This window comes from Heliangelus exortis, chromosome 6 (assembly GCF_036169615.1).
Source record: "Heliangelus exortis chromosome 6, bHelExo1.hap1, whole genome shotgun sequence".
NCBI lineage: Eukaryota > Metazoa > Chordata > Aves > Apodiformes > Trochilidae > Heliangelus > Heliangelus exortis.
This window is the reverse complement of record NC_092427.1, coordinates 27221968-27241751: the sequence shown is the minus strand read 5'-3', so window position 1 is coordinate 27241751 and position 19784 is coordinate 27221968. Positions and strand designations below refer to the sequence as shown.

The 19784-nt window shown below is 38.4% G+C and overlaps 1 protein-coding gene across 1 annotated transcript in view; it reads left to right on the top strand.

The window, feature by feature from the left end:
* The window catches only part of MYO3B (myosin IIIB), a 183510-nt gene extending 164029 nt beyond the window's left edge, over positions 1 to 19481 (top strand). Inside the window, exons 34-36 of the mRNA XM_071747394.1 lie at positions 16813 to 16919; positions 17294 to 17340; positions 18296 to 19481. Coding sequence (XP_071603495.1) covers positions 16813 to 16919; positions 17294 to 17340; positions 18296 to 18431 — 290 coding nt within the window. The 3' untranslated portion in view covers positions 18432 to 19481. The remainder of the gene's footprint in view (positions 1 to 16812; positions 16920 to 17293; positions 17341 to 18295) is intronic.
* Positions 19482 to 19784: the final 303 nt, after the last annotated feature.

Here is a 19784-nt window from a genome sequence, read left to right as displayed (position 1 = left end):
TTAAACTAAAATTGGAGACAGGTAAGTTCTGCCCTCTTCTTGCTGTGTGGATCAATATCCTCCTGTAATGTAATTAAGCTGCTCAGTGTCTCTCTCTTTTGCTCTGATTTTCTACTCCAGCCCTGGAGAAGTGTTCTGGTGTCCAGTGACATCTGTTCTAAATCATGTTTTGGAAAAAAATGTAAATAGAGAAAACTTGAGGTCAGGCCCAGACAAAGCGCTGGGCTGGCTCCCAAGACCCCTCTGCATCTGGGATTGTTTGATGTCAGGAAGGCCCTTAACAATTGGAGCCATCAGTGATGGTGGCAAAAAGAGACCCCTCAGATGAGGCTTTCCACGGATTTGTTTAAAGGCATTGGAAGTATTAAAGTATTTTGCTGAGCTCCCTATCTAGAAAAATCTCTGGCCATCTGGGAGATGGCCTCTAAAAGGGGGGGGGTGCTGAGCTGGGAAGTACAGAGGCTGTGCCCTGTCCAAAGGAGCAGAAATTGGTGCTCTGTGACCTTTAGAGAAGCGTTGGGGTAGATGGCTCCAACCTCAGCCACTGTAACACTTTACAGATTTTTTCGAGTTATTTTTTTGTGTATAATCCTAACAGTGTCAGACTGTCTGTCTGCACAGGCCTGCATAGTTCCTGGACTTCTAATTTCAGGATTTGCTAGGTTTGAGTCAAGCAAAGTTTCACTTAGTGATCATACTTTCACATGGGACTAGCTGAGGCAGAACAGCAGAAGCAGGTGCCAAAAGCTGCATTCATAATGGAGCTGAAGTGCCTGAGCTGAAGTGCCTGAGAGTCCATAGAAATGTGTTTAGCTGCCATCAGCAGACCTTGGATTCACAGGTACCTTACAAAGTCACCCTAGACACATGATAGGTAACTCCTTAGTCTCCATGAACTCAGTACAGCTTCTTTTTGTTTTCCTGTTGTAGGGTCTAAGATCTTTTGGCACTGTTCTGGGCATTATTGTTTCCCTAAGACCAGTGACCATGAAAATCAAGTTCTGTTGGAAAAGCAACTGGGAAGCAGAGACATTTTAACTAGAAACCAGTTTTAAAATGTGGAGTTGGCATACATTTTACATTTTTATCAAGTGTGTATTTACCAATTAGTCAGCAGCCTGAGCCAGTGGATTTAATGAACTTTGTGTGATTTATGCATAGCTTTTATTAATTGTGCCAATAGGGATAAACGCTAGATACAAATAGATGTAGCTGTCTCACTTCTTTCTCCTTTAAATAATACTATTTCTTGTCATTAAGCAACTTCATTTTCAACTGCTCCACATGTTGGATAGTGATACTTTCTTTCCTTCCATGCTACTGCCCTTCCAAAGGTAAGGCTCAAAATTTCACTGACCCATCTTTGCACTGGCCTGGGCTGTGCCCCAGGCAGATACAGAAGTTAAGAGAAGAAAGCATTTTCTCCTTCTCCCCTTTCTCCCATCAGTGGAATGTACATTAAATAGTAAGTAGGCCACAGAAACAGGGAGCATGTGAATGACTTGAGTTCCTGGTAATTTCAGCAGTCAGACGAAAAGGGGCCAGCACCTGGCTTACAATCTCTGTTTCAATGAATATTTAACTACTTTATGCAAAGTGGGACACTTTCAATAAATGAGGCTAAGAGAAACCTACCTAAGAATATTTTCTAGCCCAGCAGTTAGGTTACTCTCATGAGAAGCATGATGTTTGGGTTCAAGTCCCTGTACCAAACCAGTAAAAGCAGATGTTTGAAGCTACACCTTTCACAATTGAAGAACATGGCCTAATCACTGAATTTTTGGATATCAGGGGTGGCAGCACTACCTCCTCTGTTTTGGGAAAGGAGTCCCCTTGTGACAAAATCAGAATGTTTTGTTTTTGAGATGCCAGAATGAATTGTTTCAACATCTCTGAAGTTTTTTCATGTTATTTCAGCTGAAACTGTTAGCTAATATGACCTGAATTTGCAGAAAAAGTTTCTGTTGCCCTAAAATTCCAGTATTAGTGGAGAAATAACTGAATAAAAAAGAAGCCTGACTAACTCAGGTGCAGTTATGGTTGTCTGGTTGTGGCATTCTCTGAAGAGAGTGGGGTAGTGGCTGTGCTTTATGGTTTTTGTTGGGATTCTTCTTTTCTATATTGGCTTAACATGGTAATGGCTGAGAACAAAGAACATCTTTTAGAACTCTTTAAGCATTTTCCCCCACTTAATGCCATTTTGAGATTATACAAATAAATACAAGGCTGTGTTTAAAGCTAAAACCTGTTATGCACATTGGCAACTCTAGCGAGATCATTTTATTGACTTTGTGCACTACTTTAATAATTTCTCATGTTCAGATACCAGTAATCTAGAAGACATAGGCACAAACATAGGCACAAACATAGGCACATAAAGAAACCAAATATAGGCACTTCTTGTGATTTCATTGGCTGGTTTTGTTTCCCAGCAAGTATGGACAATAAACATGTTTTTCTGATGGATAGCAAGTTAGATTGCCATAGTTCTGGTTTTAGTAGATGTAAGAAATATGGCTGGATGCCATCTCCTTTGCACTTGGTAGCAGCAGAGCACTTCTTATCAACAGGTTTGCCATAAGTTCTTTAGAAGGATAAGAAAAGTGCTTTTGCAGGGAGGATTACTGGTTTTGTTCCTTTGGTTCTGCATGAATTACAAGCTTTGCCTCCTCTTCAATGATGTAGTACAAGACAGGACATGAAACATTTATGTCTGACTGTTTTCATCATCCAAACTTGAGCAAGGTGTGCTCTCTCGCTCGGTTCCTTGGTCCCCTTGAACCCTCTCCTATTGTGTTTTATTACAAGAATAAATTCTGATGGGCTCAGCCTCCTTTCTGTGGGTCCAGGTCCACAGGCCCATGGCGTTTGAGGACACTGAGGACTCAAGTCTTTCTAGAATAGTGGCACAAGCTACTGCTGTTTCTTGTGTAAAAGGTGCAATAAATCATGTAGCTCTTCATAATATGATTGACTGTCTCTTCCTCTGTGTGCGTTGAGCTCCAGTGGAATAAGTAATGATGATGTTTAGGATGTCATCATTAGACATCTGAATTTAACACTTCAGCAGAGATGACTGGGGTGATTCATCCCTCACAAAGCCAATGTTGCAAATTCTCAGTGTGTTCCAACTGTTATCGACTCCTGGCTGTCTGCAGCCATGGGGGAAAGAGAGAAGAACGGGTGTGATGAGGACATCAGCCCTTTGCTGGCACTCTCAGGTGATGCAGGCACCTTCTTGTCACAGACCACACAGCAGCTGTATGGCCTGCCTGCTCCTGTCTTACCCTGCAAGGGTTTATTTGGAAACAGGGTAACTGGAGATCTTTCTCAAAATACTAAATACACAAAATATACAAAGCTAGGGCTTCATATGCCAAAACAGCTACCTAAGGTGTTTTGTGTCTCTGCATAAACTTTCCAGATCAAGTCCTAATAGCAGAGACACACACAGAATGAAAAAAAAAAAAAAAGAAAAAAAAAATATGGTAAGCAGAGTGCTATGAAGGATTTATCGTTCTATGTAAATAGAACTTTTTGTACCATGATCATTCTGAACAGAATTATGTCAGCATAATGATGAAAGAAAAGTAATTTGTTGTGAACAAATACATGTTATTAATTGACAGTAATAAAGAGATAAATCATTAAATAATACCATATATTTTAAGTTAAATTGGTCCCATCCTGCAAGGCCTAACATGATCTGGCATAATGCATTGACTTCATGTAGATTGTGGTGTCTAGAAAATTGCATCTTCAGAGAAGAAAAAAGTATCTTTAGCACCTCGTATTTTTGTGACTGCTTTTTGAAGTTACAAATAATGCAAAATCACCTAATCAAAAATGAAATGCGTGACGAGAGGGAGATAGCTTCCTGCCACTATGCCTTGTGAAAGCAAACAATGAACTGTAACTTACAGTTCATAAGTCATATTTCTTTGCTTTTTGCTTTTTTTTTCCAAAAAGACAATTTTATAGACCTCTTTGAAGTGATTTATGTGTTTTGTACATTATTTGAAAACATAAATTTTGCTGATTATCTTCAGTTTGCCTCAGTCCACCCACCAGTCTCATATTCATTTAATTTAGACAATGCTGAGCAGTTACATGTGGAACTGATACTTTGCATGAAAGCAAAAGTTATTATTTTTTTGCTTATTTTATTAAAGAACTTTACATAAGAATTTTTCATTAAAAATTAGCTTAAGTACTCCTATATGTTACTGTGTGTTTGCGAAAGGTTATGTATCCATTATCTCTGAATGGAAACTACTTCATATAGTCAATTCCAGTAATTCATGAGTTAATTCCAGTATTGTGTAGATAGAGTGAGTGCTGGACTTGTAAAATTTATTGTCTCTTCTGCAAGTGGAGATAAATACATATTTGTCTCTGCCCGTAGCCTTTTATTTCATGGGATTTCTTAGTAATTGGAATAATTAAGACAGTCCTTTCTAAAGGGAGGAGGTTAAAGTTCCATTATACATTTCCATTTTAAAATCATATTTCTCTAAACTATATTAATATCAATGTGCTTTTCTGGTATCTTCCCTTTCTCCTCCTGTGTTCATATGCTTAGTGTTGGGGCTGACTTCAGATGAACTAATGCTAGTGGTGAAGGTGTGCATCAACGTCAGCACTTTCAGGATATCAACCTTTCTGCTGGGGAGAGGATATTGTCATTATTATTATTATGGCATTACTTCAACAGGAGACCTTGATGAATCTGTTCACAGCAGTAAAAATGATTTTTAGGTTTAGTCTCCATGGGAAAGTCAGTATAAAGTAAGCCATAGTACAAGTTTATGATGTAGCAACTCAGCGCATGCCAGTGCTTTGCAGAGCTGCTGAAGCTCGATGTGGATCAGACCCTGGAGGCAGTGGAGCTGGATGAGTGCAATGCCGTGCCTAAGCTAATTAGTCCTACTGAGAAGCAGGACACGTTATAGAAGAGAGTTATGCTAATATGGCCATCCTTCTTGGCTACCCAAAACAGAAGATCAGAAGTGGCATTCTGTGGCCAGAGGTACATTTGTGATGTGTTCGTTTATTAGTGCTGTAACTCTGTATGATTCTTTGTAGGTCATTCACAAAAGGAATTAGTGCATGGTGACTAATAAAGTGTTAGTTCACAACTTTGCATGCTCTGTGATACCCACAGACCCAAGCAGAGAAGCAGAATTAATGTTGCTGTATCACAAATAGAATTTAATGTTTGTGTATCACAAGTTATTCTATAGGGATCTATTATTCAATTGGGGGCCAAGAACCTAGTGCAGAGTTGTAAGAAAGGAGATGGCAAAAAAAATCAAAGATGTATAGTAGTTAAGAGCTGGAAAACATGTATAAATCAGCTCCCCCCAAAATTTCTGAGATCACTTAGTTGGTATGTCTAGAGTGACAAGAAATTCTATGCACCTACACTAAGGTACAAGGAGCCTGATTTTGCGAAGGGGTGAGCTGCAATCGTTTAAAATCCATCTCTCCTAGAGCTTCTGTTTGAACCTGAAGTCTCCAGTCATTTTGGTAAAGAAGGGTTCATTGAGCTCTGATGAGTAAAATGCCAGGAAAGTCACTAGAATTGGTCATGTATTTGTGAGAAAAATGAAAAATTCAACTAATTCTGTAACATTTACCAATTTAAAATAAGTGATACTCAAGCACAGAAACTGTTCGGAGCAGAATACAGTACAGTGACCTAATGTACGAATGCAAGCTGTGCCCTGTCAAGATAGGTGATCTTAAAACAAAACAACATATTGTCATAAAGCAAGTCACTGTAATATTAGAAAGTCAACTCCATTTGTATATGTGCACATATGATTGTCTTCCTGTGCTCTTGTGAGCTGATGTCTGTGACAAATTTTTCTTTAAATGCTTTTAGGAAGCACTGGCTGAAAAGCACACGTATTCTATGTGCTTTGCACTCCCCAAACTCTTACTGCAGGTGTGGTGTAGCGAGGTATCATAAAAAACATAGCCTGGGATTGCTTTATGAGGTTTGAGATACCAGTGCTGAAATTCTTTGCAGACCTCCCTTAGTCTTCTTGAAACTTTTTTTACACTTTCTGAATAGACCTTGCTACTGTGGGGAGCTCCCATCTACTTTTCCTGGATAAAAGTTAATGAACTACATCTCACTGCTCCAGTCTGGAAATAATGACCCCTGTTTACATAGGTGTCTGGCATTCTACCAGGAGATTCATAGCATAGGTATCAATAAAAGGTTTTGGAAGGAGCAAAAAAAAGCTAGGTGCTCTTTCACAGGTTATAGACATCTTTAAAGCCTATAGGTTATCTTCTAGTCCTACTTATGTTTCCAGTTCTGTCACTGACTGGATAGCTTGCTCTTGCTTCTTCAGTTTCTCTTTCATAATATTCCCTCAGAAGTTACTGGCCTCAGTTTGATTTGTAGATCACTTGTGAACCATCACTAATTGTAGGTCTAATGTTAGGAGTTCTGGTAACAATTAACAACCCTATAGGTCAGCAGCATTGGTTTCCTTTCTCTAGCCAAGATACCTTTCTGTACTTCTGACCTTTACAAATGTCAAACTAAATCACAACAGCAACACTGGGAAGCAACTATCTAACTAGTGGCATTTTTGCAGGCTTCAGTCAAGCTTTCTTTAATACTTCTTTTAAAAGTTACTGTTGCCAGCTACCTTGAATTCCGAAAAAAAACCTTCTTAATGAAGAAATCTACTGAGAGTTTTATCTTGGGCTTCTACCATTTATTCTTTGAAATAAATGCTGAATCTGCTACACTCAAATTTGAGATACTAGTTGTATCAATATGGACCCATGGTTTCAAGCCTTTAGATATGCAAATTGTGTTTCTGTAACGAACAAAACCTTAGAGACCATGCTGTTGTGGTTCCACAGAGCCTTTATTGCTCCTCATCATTATGCTAAATTAATACAAATTTCCTGTGTGTCCAGAATTCAAAGTCAATCAAGTGGCTTAATCTCTGAGGGTATGGGATAAAAATGCTATTATTACAGTTTGGAAGAAGGTGAGGGATTACCCTTAAAAGCATGCAGGCTCTCTAATAGGACAGCAACTCTGAAACACAAGCCCTTTATGAACCATGTCTTAACTGAGTGTGAACTTAAAGATTGCCTCCTGCCCTACTTTTGATTGCACAGACTAACTCCTCACTTTTGTGTGATGCATTTTTTGCAGCTTGGCTCTGTAGAGAAGCAGTATTAGAAAGGTATTTGTGATTTGTTACTGTTTTCTAATGCACTGAATGTTTTGACTTTTTATTTTTAAAAGTTAATCGCAGTGTTTACTTTCTATTCGTTTCATCTTTTCTCCCTTATGCTTCGCTTTTCTTAGCCAGAATCCACAAGATGAACCAGTGCCAAGTGTCCAGTGAGTTTTCTGAAGCATATTAACATGTGACATGCAGCTCTAGAGATCCACAATCTGCAATTTAAAAGCTTGTGAATTAGCAGGTTCAAATGTGTTTTGAAGAATATCTCGGTATTATTACACTGTCATGATATTTAGGATTAGCCCTTTAAAGTTGACGAAGTGATTTAATCAGTCAAATTCACTAAATCCTCATCCTAATTGCTCTTTGAAGGAATAGCTGTTGTCTTAATGTACAGAAATAACAATGAGTGGCTCTGTTAATGCTTTTTGGGGTTTTGATATCTTTTGTTTCTGAGGAATTTTGAAAATTTCTCAGCTCCAACGTGAGATGGTGGTTTTACTTTGGAAGGGAGGGAAGAACAGAACAGTTAATGGAGGTTCTTTTTACTAGTATTTTTTTTTTTAGCTTCACTAAATAAAATTATCTATACCAACAAGCTGAGTCCCAACCACAACATAATGCTGATGGGACAAGCTTGCATCGTGGCAAGTCTCTGTGTGTACAGTGCCTCTGTAAGTGTCCAAGTGTTTCTAATTCATGAGTAGTTTCAAGACTAGTGCCTAGAGATGGATACTTATAGAGAGGGGAAAATGGGGCATGTCCAGAAAATTGTAGACTTCCTTTCTTTCCTTTGTATTCCTCTTTGCATGGGATTTCTACTTCTTCCTCCCAGAAACTCAGAGTGATCTGCTGCAGTGCTAACAAAAGGGCCATGCTATTTTTTGGGGGGGCATGCTATTTTTTGCTATAAGCAAAGATTGATATGTACCTTTTCAGAAGTTACCTTAACCACAGGTTCAGGAGTTACTTTTCTGGTCATTGGCATGTTAACAACTTCACAATAAATGCATATATGAGTAAATAAATATCTGAGCATTTCCAGTCCAATCCAAGTCTGTTAGCCTAATGTCTTCTCTCAGAGCAAAAACCTGGAGTATAGTACAAAAGTAGGGCAAGCAGAGATTTTTGCCCAGAATATACTCCAGCCTAGCACAGTTTGTGGCTCAGGGATTTCCCAATCCAGAGGTGATCTCCTTGTATTTAATTGTTCTCAGTAGGTTTTTCCCCTGCAAAATTCTTCATTCATTCACCTGTGTTGGTTACACATCGTTGCTCAAGCAGCAAGTGAGACATCACTTACCCCAGATGATAATGTAAGCTAGCTGGTTGGTATCACTTGGTGGCTACTGCATTAAGCAGGTCTTCTAAAGCCAGGAAACAAGCTGTGATACATGGTAATTCCACCATACCTGGAGTGTCCTGGTTTTCATCAGTGACTGCCTCTTCTGAAAAGATCACAAGAATTAACCAAAAAGCAGCTTCCACAACTGCCTTGGGTCAAATTTAAAAGGGGAAAGAAAAACAATAAACTGTTAAGTTTTCTTCATTGTCCAGATGTAGTTTCTGCCATTCAGGTTGGTTTGGCATGATTTTTTCCCTGAAACTAAAGTCGTAGTTGTGTAAATCTCTTGGGCTTTGACTGGTTAGTTGACTAGTTGCCACACCCCTGGATCCTTTTATTAGATGTTACTACATGCAGGGCATGTGAGGCATAGTGTATATTCAATGTATGTAGGAAGGTACATCTTCAGGACTGTACTTGTAGAAGCGTGCTGTTTCCTGACAGGTTTGAATCTTACCAGTGTTAGTCACTGACAGTTTAGTTCTTTGGTATGCTTTGTTTAATCTGTGCCTTTTCCCCTCCACAGTTAAATCACTCACAATAGAAACTGAAAGAACTGACAAATACTGAAGGATCAGAACTGTGTTGGAAGGGGAAAAAACAACAAAAGCCAAGTTTCTAACTATTTATGGATCTTATTTCCCAACAAAGTGTATCTAAAAGCCATTATCTTAGGGTTCAGAGACAGCTAAATGATTGATTTCACGTAAAATATTTGTTGTTCTAATTACAGTATCATCTGGGTCTTTGGCAACAAACAGATGCAGAAGCAGACTTTACATACCATCTTGAAAAACTTACGATTTGCTTAGTGTGCTTTGTAATACAAAGCATATGGCTTTGCATAGAGCTGCAGTATCCAAAATGAAGCCGTAAGTAATGAATCACTGGGTGGAAGAAAATGCATTGCTTCTGTTACAAGTTCCTTCAGTGTGTGTACTCAAATGGTTCTGTTTAGGATTATAAACAAAAGGCTATGCTTGCAGTTTTAGCAGTGTGTTACAGATTCTGTGCTGCACATGACATCAAAGAGGCTACACTAATTTCCCTAGCAGTCTATGGCTCTTGGCATTGTGAGCACACTCCATCTGAATAAACAGAATTCTAGTTCACCACAGTTGTGTGGGGGATCTGAGGTGATCGTGAAGCTTGGTTTTGTTTTAAGTATAGGACTCGTTAGCCCTCCAGATTCTGTGTTTTCAGTGAATCTGGTAATTACATTTGGAGATACAGACTTAGACTGCAAAGCACTTGACACCGAAAATAATTAAATCTAACTTATTATTCCTACCTACTGAATCCAAGTAAGAGCTTCAAGTACACTAGAGTTGCAGGATTTGCTAAGGATTAATCACTCTTTCTGAGCATTATTATGTATTTTCTAAAGTAGTTAAGATCTTTTCCCTTAGCAACACTTGTGTGAAGTTCCAGCAAGATATTTTGTGAGAGTTAGGAAGGGCTGAGGCCTTCTAACTCCTCAGAGGGCATCTGATTTATGGTTCTTTCCATGCTTGCTTGTCACTAGCAGCATGAAGAGCACCAGCCCCTATAAATATTCCTGGACAGTCTTCTGTAGAGGAAGGGACTGAGGGGATTTGGTGGCAAGAATGGTTCCCATCATACTATATCTCATTTTATCAACAGAATGGATGGCCTTATTGAATATTTGCAGAGCTCTGAAGCTACCACTAGGTAAGCATGAAGTATCCTGGAGAGAATTACAATTGTTAATAGTATCAAATATGCCAATATGCCTCCAGGCTCCTGATGTTACCAGATTAATCAAATCCAGTGATGCCAGAACTTCAGTTCTGTTGCTTCACCTTTATTAGTTGTATATTCCTTCCCTTCCTTAGTTTCTCAGTGGTGTTATGTGACAGATTCATATTTTGTTTGTCTTTTTCCTGTCCATTTCTCTTTCCTGTAGAAGGGAAAAGAAGACATTCAAGACATACCTCATTACTTAAGTCACCCATTAGTCTTGTTCTTTTTCTCTCAGACCCTATATTGTTGTCTCTTGGGGTTTTGCCTGTAGTGAGATTAAAATCTTTCAGAGACTGTGTGCATATTTTCTGTCATACTTCAGCATTTTTGCAGAACTACCATAATATAATTAAATTTAGATTATATGGCATAGACCTTGTAACTTCTTAATTTCCAAATAAAGCTACAGATTATTCTCCACTACTTTATTCTGTGAAGCCTATAAGACCTGCTGTCCTGTCCTATTGTTGGTATTTAACAGGCCTTGTACAAATACCCTGCAATGTGGTCCTGGTATCTTTTCATGTGTGCTCATAGAGAAGTCACAGTTTAATACAGAGATGTGCAAGATAGTTCTGTGTTAACTGTGCAGGCAGGCACAGCAGGAGCTCAGTGGGGGCTCAGTGCCTGAGTATTCACTGTGCTGCTCAGGCAGCTTTTTCAATTTACTCCCATATTTCACCTATGGTGTGATGCAAATTTGTGCAAATGGTAGAGAACCATGGGAATAAGAAAGGGGGGAAAGTATGTTTCTATGAATACTCATGGCCAAACAGCATTATGTGCCTTTTTAAAATCTCTTTTTTAAAATAAAGCTGAAATAATTAAGATCATAAAGCCTAATTCGTTTACAATGTTTTTTACGGCATAAATGACATTCAAATGCTACCATTTAACACTGATATGAGTGGGACAAGAATCACTGGCCCCTTGAGTCCTCTGCTTGTACAGGCTTGTATGGCACAGAAGAAAATGTAGCTGTTCCTTGAAATCAACATGCTGCACATAATTATCCACTTAGCATCCAGTCCAGGAGGAGGATGTGCATTATCACTGTGAGGGCATTTCTGCATTTGCCCGAGACTTCAAGAGAGAAAGTGAAGCTAACTTGCTGCCTTGAAAAATGATTCAAAATTTGAAAAGCTTGAAAACATCAAAATACATATAAATTATCAAAGGAGAACAAAGACAAGTTTTTCCACAAAAGTCTTCTCCCCAGGCTATAACAATGCTTTACATAGGCATGATCAATATATCCAGGCTTGAGAACCAAAGTCTTTTGGAATAAATTAGACTGGCAGGAAAAGAAACAAACAAAGAACAAATTAACATGATTTTAAACATTGCTTAAATTTTCATGAATGTAGACCTTGAGATGTTATGATGAGATCCCATGAGTCTGTGCTAATATTTGCTTATAATTAAGGGTTGCACTTTCATGTTTCATCTGATATTATAGATTGGAAATCAGCCACATGATTAACTATTTTTCTTGGTCATACTGATTTATTTACTTTATTTGCTTATGCTGTTAATAATATACATGATCCCCTAAATGGCCCCATTACCTTTCCTTTACCAGGCTGCTGCTTCTAGTACTCCGAATCTCCCCATCTCTAGTAATTAGAGAAGGACTGCCCTTCCTGCAATAATAGGTTTCTGTTCACCTAGAACAGAAAAGGAGACAAGACTAACCTCTTCCAAACCTGATTTGGGCAGAGGGCTTCAGAAGGGAAAATGAAAGTGCTCAGCTCCACTCTTCAATAGGTGTTGTAGTGGATGGAGTCCCTGTGATGCAGCCTGCTTTGTGGTACTAACACACTGGCAAAGAACCTTCTGTGCATTCCTTGCTCAAAGTAAGATGTCATCCAGAGTTTAGGGCCCCCTCTGTGCTGCACCAACCTTGAAACAATCTGATTCGCATAAGTGGATTTTACAAGTTCCAAATGCAGTTGTAGCTGCCTCATCATTTTCTTTGCAGAATTCTCCATATAGGAAAAATAAGCAATGTTTGGCAAGGTTATCAGCAACAAGGGGTTTTTGAAGCAAGGGTTTAGTCATGACCGGTTTATGAAGACCCCAGTATCAATTCAGAGAGCAAAATCTAATGATTCTGAGTCCCTCTGAAGAGTGTTCCCAGTGCCTATCCACAGTTTTCAATACCAAGATAAGCACAACAAACAGGACATCTGAGATGAAGATCTTCACTGGATATCAGATGAAGTGATCTGCCTCATGGGAATTCATTAGAAAAATACATTTTTGCAGGTACTCTTTTGAAATTAATGGTTAGGACCCAAATTCAAGATGCAAAAGTCCTTGCATCAGTGCTAAAGAGCATTTTAAAGTCTTTTGTTAAATCTTACTGTCTGGCAGTTTGTGCATTTCTGAAAGAGTCCTTTGCAGCTTAGGGAAAGGATAGATTTTTAAACAGAAAAATCATCTAAATAAGCTATGGCATATGAAATGTGCTAATCATCTCCAAGCTAAGAGATGTCATAAAAAGTGTCAGTATGATGAATGTGATGGCTAATTGAAGAAAAGTACTTCAATTGCAGCCATAAGAAAGCAAAGAAGAAACACATGGAAATTCAGAGGTGAAAGTATATCCTATAATCAAAAAACCGATACAAAATCTTCTGCAGATTGAGACTTGTTATAAAAGTAACATTAGAGTAGTTAATTCATATTAAGGTAAAAGTGATCTGTGTTGTATCTTGAATAGTTTTTAAACTTAGCTTGAGTCAAAACATACCTTTTCTAAAGGTTTCCAACCTCAACCTGAGTTTCTGTCATAATGTTAATTATTTTTCTCTCAACTGATTGCCTTCACTCTGTGCTATGCTTCTGTTTGAAAATTTTCTTCCACTTCTGACCATTAGACAATTCAGACTTGTGTTTCTGCAGGTGAAAATGCCTTCACCTTCTACACAGGGGTTTAAACTCGTTTCAAATAATCTTTTAATGTTCTTTTTAAAAAAATGAAATAGAACAATCTGTTTCCCATTCCTCACTATATGGCAGGTTTTCCAGATTTCAGATTGTTCTTGTTCTCAAAACATTGTGCAGTTTACAGCACCCCCTTTAAAATAATTGTGCACTGAACAATAAAACTGTTTTCCTATTTCTGTTGGATAGTCCTCTGCTTTGCACCCTGTCTGCTTCATATTCAGCTAAATCTGTGATGATGGGCTTTCCCAAGTCTTCCCTGGAAACACTGCTTTCCAGTTATGGAGTTCCCAGTTCTGAAAAAGTGTACCCTGAATTTTTGACTTCTCAATTAGTTGAAAACACATCCTTTTAATCTGTCTGAGCACTGCAAGCTCCTGGTCTATTGGCTTGGCCTCTTACCTACCAGAGAAATAAAAAGGATAACCAATAGTGATAATAGATGAGAAACAGAAACCCCATTTGTTTACTTATAAGCGCTTCATACTCCCAACAGATTTACCCATTTCCCAATTTCTAATTCCCTTCACTGTAAGCAATGCCAATTTTGTGGCAGCTTTAGGGAAGGATCCACAGGAGCTTGCTCACCCATGTGTATCAGCCCCTCTGGGTTCCAGTGAGGGAAGGAGGAGGATGTCCAGAATCTCAGCTATCCTACACTTGCTAGATCAGTGGACATTGTGCACTCAGCAGAAGGCATTTTGCCTGCTCTGTATTATTTCTGCACTGCAATAAGGAATTTATCCATTAAGAAATGCTAACGTACAGAATTTCTGCTCTCAGTATTACAAATAAAAAGTTTTCTTCCAGACAAAATAGAGTTGTAGATCTTTTACTTAGAAAATGATGCTGAAAGATAACCTGAAAGAAATCTGTTCACTTTTTCATCTGGTTTCTAAATTTGTATCAGACTCAGGAGCCTGGATGTGCCAGAGATACCTGGCCCAATTTCAGTACAGTATAGATGATACCCTGTCAATGATACAGGTGCTGCTGCTATTGCTATTGAAGTGAAAGGGACTTTTTTCTTATTGGTGGCTTTTTCTGTCATTGAATCACAATATTTTAGCAGCATTTCAAATGCCTGTTCAGCTGCTGGGTGTTTAGCACATGTTAATACCCTTTTCTCCAGATATGGTAGTTCATGATAAACGTTACCAGATTTTGTACTGTTCGTGTAGTATGCTACTAAACACTATGACAAATGGGCCCTCTGAAAGAGTATTTCCTTTGGAGGACACTAGCTGCAGACCACCCATAGAATACACAGAAATAATTAAGTGTGGGGATAAAAAGCTAGAGCAAAATATCACCATCTCAGAATCTTCATTCGTAAAAGACATTTTTGAAACAAAGGCTATACATGAGGGGCTTTTGTAAAAATAACTTGAAGGCCACAACAACATTTGAGGGAAAGAAAAAAAGAATATCCTATCATATTATCATCCTGTTTAAAAATTTCTAAATATTTGCATGCTCTGGTTTTACTTCTGGCAAGCTCCAGAGAAGTATATGAAATGATGAAGAACTGTGAGGACCTGAGTCTTTATTCGTACCAGCCTCCTGATAGAATGAAAAAGAAGTATTTGTGGACAGGTATTGGAGAACCATATTGTTGTAAAAAGGAACTCCTAGTGGCTTTGCAAATGAAAACACTGCTTGCAAAAATTGCAGACCCTGTTGTCCCAAGACAGAGAAAGCTCTAAGATCAGTTTGAGTAACTTTAAGAGCTAACAGAGAGAGAGTAGAATGGAGTTATGACAGGTTGTCTAAAGAACTTTCAGAGACCTCAGGGAGAAAAAAAAATGCACCTATGTCCTATATAAATATTAGAGAAAAGCTCTCCAAAACCACAGATATTACTTGTGCACCAAATTTCCCCAGAAATGTTTTCTGGAAAAGCCTCTGCTTTGTCTGTTTATGTACAATGACAGGTAAATAGCAAACATTCAGCCTCATCCATCACAGTCTCTTTAGGAAAAATAGAAAGGCTGACTTAATTTGAAAGGATAAAGAACTGAAGCCTTGGGTATTAAATTAGCAAGCAGAATGGGTGTACCATTTAAAAACAATTTTGTATTGCTGGAGAAATGTAACCTTGCTCTATAAAATTGTTTTTTAATTTTAGACCCAGCTCTGCAGTCAGTTCACTGGCTCAGGCCACCCTCAGCAGCCATTTGAGCCACCATCCCTCCCAGGTGGCTTGAGGGAACATGGTGGTTGGCAGGAAACAAGTGCTCCCCTCCCACACAGACTTTGCAGTCCCACACTGCAAACTAATATCTTTCAGGTTTCACTGTGGAGAGGGAGAAAGACAGTGAAAGAGAGAAAATCCCCCAGAACAGTCATTTGGCTGAAAAGGCCAAAGTTCAACATCTCCTCTACCTCACCCGGTAGTTGCAGAAAAGTGCAAAAGTTGCAGACTGTAAACCTAGGTGTATAATAAGCCTCCTTGGTAACATTACCTGCTTCTTAAGGACAGATCTTACAAATGGATTTGTGAGATCAGAGCCCTGCATCCACACAAGCCATATTGACTTCAGTTTTAAAGTCTTTAAAGGAAGTCAGGTCCTGCTTGAACTTTGTGCTTGTATCAGAGCAATGTTCCCATGCAGTATGGAAGGCAATCAAGTGTATTTTTCCTTAAATGCCACCAAAAACTCTTTGTATTTGTACTAAAATAGTTTTTAACAGGAAAGTATCAGAAAAGTAAAAGGCTTTGGGAGAATTATTTGGAAACAAATGACCTTTCCTTACCCTCCACAGTGTCTTCTGGTAATTTAGTGATTCTTATTTATCCTGAATATAGTTGTTCTGATAATGTCAAGAACATGCGACAGAAAACACCTGATAAAATAGTGTACAACACACCATAATATCTTTTTCCCTTAATAAAAAATATTTCTCTTCAGAATCCTCCCCTTCTGAAATACTTCCTTCATCTTTAAATTCTGTTTTCCAGATGACTTTAAGCAACTGTTACTTAACTGTTACTTGACAAATTATATTAAGGAAGCATAATTCCAAACCTGTCCAATTACTTTGATTAAACAGAGGTCCATGTCAAGAATGTAGCTTTTTTATATAATAAAAAAGATGATAATAGACTAAGTCCCATCAGTCAAAGGCATTTATTACTGCCTACTGTAGAAAAAATGGTTCTGCTGCTGCTGAATGATATATCCCTAGCTAGTCACAATATACCTAATTTCCTGCTTAGATAACAGAAGATACTAAGATAAAGTATGAAAGGAATAAGGAGCTGCGTGATATAGTCATATAGAAGAATCAAAAAATGTTATAAAAATAAAAATGAAGTTCTGCTTAAAAACTTGTGTTTGAACTGAGTTTCAAAAGAGAAAAAAAAATATCTCCAAGATCTCCAAGTTTCTGTGTGCTTATTTTGGATAGGACAGACTTGGTACTAAATCCAGGACCAAACAGGACAGAAGAAAAGACTCCTTAAAATACACTAAAGACACTCACAGCACCTGGCACAGCTTAAAACTAAATGGTGTTATCTTACTCTAGGTTCAGAAAACTGTCTTGAACAGAAGCTGAGAACACCTCGTCGACGATGTCAGCAGCCCAAAATGCTGAATAGCCCTGAGGACAACATGTACTATAACCAGTTAAATGTGAGTTCAAAGTGGCAATAAAGCTGTTTTACTGGCTTTGTTTCCAGTTAATAATTCCGTTATTAATACCTGTTTCAGCCCCTCCAGCCCCACCCCCACGTTCTTCTGCTCTCGTCTTGAACATGTGCTTATGCTCTTTATCTGTTGCTTTCATGTCAGGATGTCTGCCTTCACGGTGAATAATTGATGTGGTTTATCAAAGACGAGCAAGATGCATGCTTCATCAGGCTCACTTGAGCCCTTTGATCAAAAAAATTATGCTGTGACTTCTGATATTATCAGCATCTGCTTGCATTCAACACAAAATCACTTTGAATTAAAAATTAACGACTTGCTGCTTTGCTTTGACTGTGTGTTCTTGGCCCTCTCCACAGGGAACTCTAGAATATCAAGGGAGCAAGAGGAAGCCAAGAAAACTTGGGTAAATATCTATCTTCTTAGTTCTAAGCAACAGTAAACAGAAGAAGTCCTTTGTGATATTACAGAATATGCAAAACTTTCTAGAGAGGTTTCTAAAAATAAACAATTAACATATTTCTGTGCATTGACTTTGGACATTTTCTGCAGAAGCAAATGTAAAACTTGTATATACTGCTGTCTGCAGACACTAGAACTAATTCTTACAAAATATGCTCCCCAGCTCTCTCTGAGTACTACTGAAAAAAAAAAAAAAAAAGCTTTCTTCATGTCTTTAAGTGCATTTAGCACTATTGGAAGGTGCCATATTAAAGGTGTTGAAACTGGAGTTCTCTGACCTAGAGCAAAGACAGAAGCTGTGCCAGTTTGCAGCAGCACACTCACAATTGGCTCCCCCCTCCTGGGGGAGGGCTGAAGAACTTTTTAAGAGGTGACAGAGAGGCCACTCTGCCCAAAAGGGGGTCTCTCCTTCCCCACTGAACTGAGTCAGTTCTCAGTGTCACATGAGCAGTTACTGCCTGGCAATAGGTAGAAATTACTGAAAACAATTTACAAAAGCCAGGCTGGCTACTATACAATTGCCAAAATTTTTCACTGACTGGTCATGTGTAGCTCATATTCATAGTGTGTCATCAGCTGTACTTGTAGAACATATACAGACCAAAAAGCCACATTGCTTAAATGAAATACCTGTTTGATACAAATATTCTGTACACACAAACTGAAAGAGTGTGTTGCATTCCATTGGTCCTGAGAACCATCCAGAGTATAACCATAAAAAGGCAATGGCAAAGTGAACACTTTCGGATGTGTAATCTTTCTCATCAAATCATCCGATCTTTTTTTTCCTTTTTTGTACTGTCCCTCTTCATTTTCACATTGGTAGTGAATTTCTATTTCTGAAGATAATGACAGAATTAAATTTTTAACTTAATGAATGTTGTTTGTTTTCCTTCAAGCCAAATCAAAGTGCTTGACAGAGAAGATGAGTATTACAAGTCATTGTCAGCTGTTGAATTCATGCCTGAAGATAACAGCTTTCTCAACTCCCCATCTCCTCCTTCTTCAAGAGGTGTGTCTTTTGCTCAAAGCTGAACCTCACTTACTCTATTGACTAGTACTGCTAAGAGTATTTTCATGCTTGTAATTTCTTCCAATTACCTTTGTACATGTGTGTCTATAGAATTAAAATTACATTTTCAGCTAGTAACATTCACTGATTTAGACCTGGGTTTGCAGCTATAAAATGTCCCATTTAGTGTATTTCTATAAGCAACTTGCAGTAAAGGTGAGCAGCACTACCTGAATGTGTTGATATTGGTAGCAGACACTTTTGTTTAGCAGCAAGTTACACAGTGCTGACCCCTTCTTCCCTGCTCCCCTGGCTGCTGTTCCCACCCTGTGCCATCCCTTCTGTTGTGCTGGCACAACTGCTGGTAGAGATGACTGAAAAAGATCAAGGAGCTGAACTGGATTAAAAGATCTCTGTAGAGATCTTGGGGTCATAGTGAAAATGTTTTGTATTTCATCAGATTGGTATTAAACATTATCCTTTATAACTTCCTGGACTGTGTGTGGCTTTTAACACGACAAAAATGTATGCAGTAAAATTATCTAAAATAACAATTGTGTCTCAATTTATCTTGTAAAATTTTTTCTGACAAAGTATTAGTTTACCATAAGTTCAGCTTGAAGAATTGTTTCAAGTATGAGAAACAAAACAGTTTTACAGCTAACGTTTCACACAATGCTTCATATAGCCCTTGTGACCAAAACCATCATCATACTCATTATTCTTGTTACCCACGCAAGTATGTAATTTCTTCCTTAACCTGTATCTCTGTGCTCCAGTGATTCCTGCCTTTCCACAGCCTTCTTTTATGCAGCAGTAAAAAAAAAATGTCACCTGCAAATTTTTCGGCTTGTTTCTTACTTCTTTCCCAAATCCTTGATGAAACAATATGCAACTCTTTATGAAACACCGAGCTGCTTTGCTGGTAACTGTTTCTGTGACAGAAGCTATTTCATCTTGCTCTGTTTCTGAGCCACAGTTTTGATCTGTAACAATTCTTTGCTTCTTTTCTGTACAAGCTCTTGTCAAAGACTTCTGGAAATAAAACGTTCATGTGTGTACCGCATTACAAATTTGCTCTTTTTTTTTTTTTCTTTTTTTTTTTTTTTTATTTTTCTTGAGAAACCATGCTATGATGCTTGTTTTTATCTCCCCTCCAATAGGTTTACCCTGATCTGCACTAGCAAACCTTCATCCTCGTGGAGGTGGTGTTGACACCTGTTCCTTAAGCTACAGAATTTCTTACGATCAAGGTTTACTGACACCATCTTTTTTGACTACAGGACAAGGAAAGATGTCATAAGAAATAAGACCTGAGCGCAGTCAGGGCATGCCTAAACCAGAATAGGTTAAAAGGAGAAAGGCTAATGAAATAG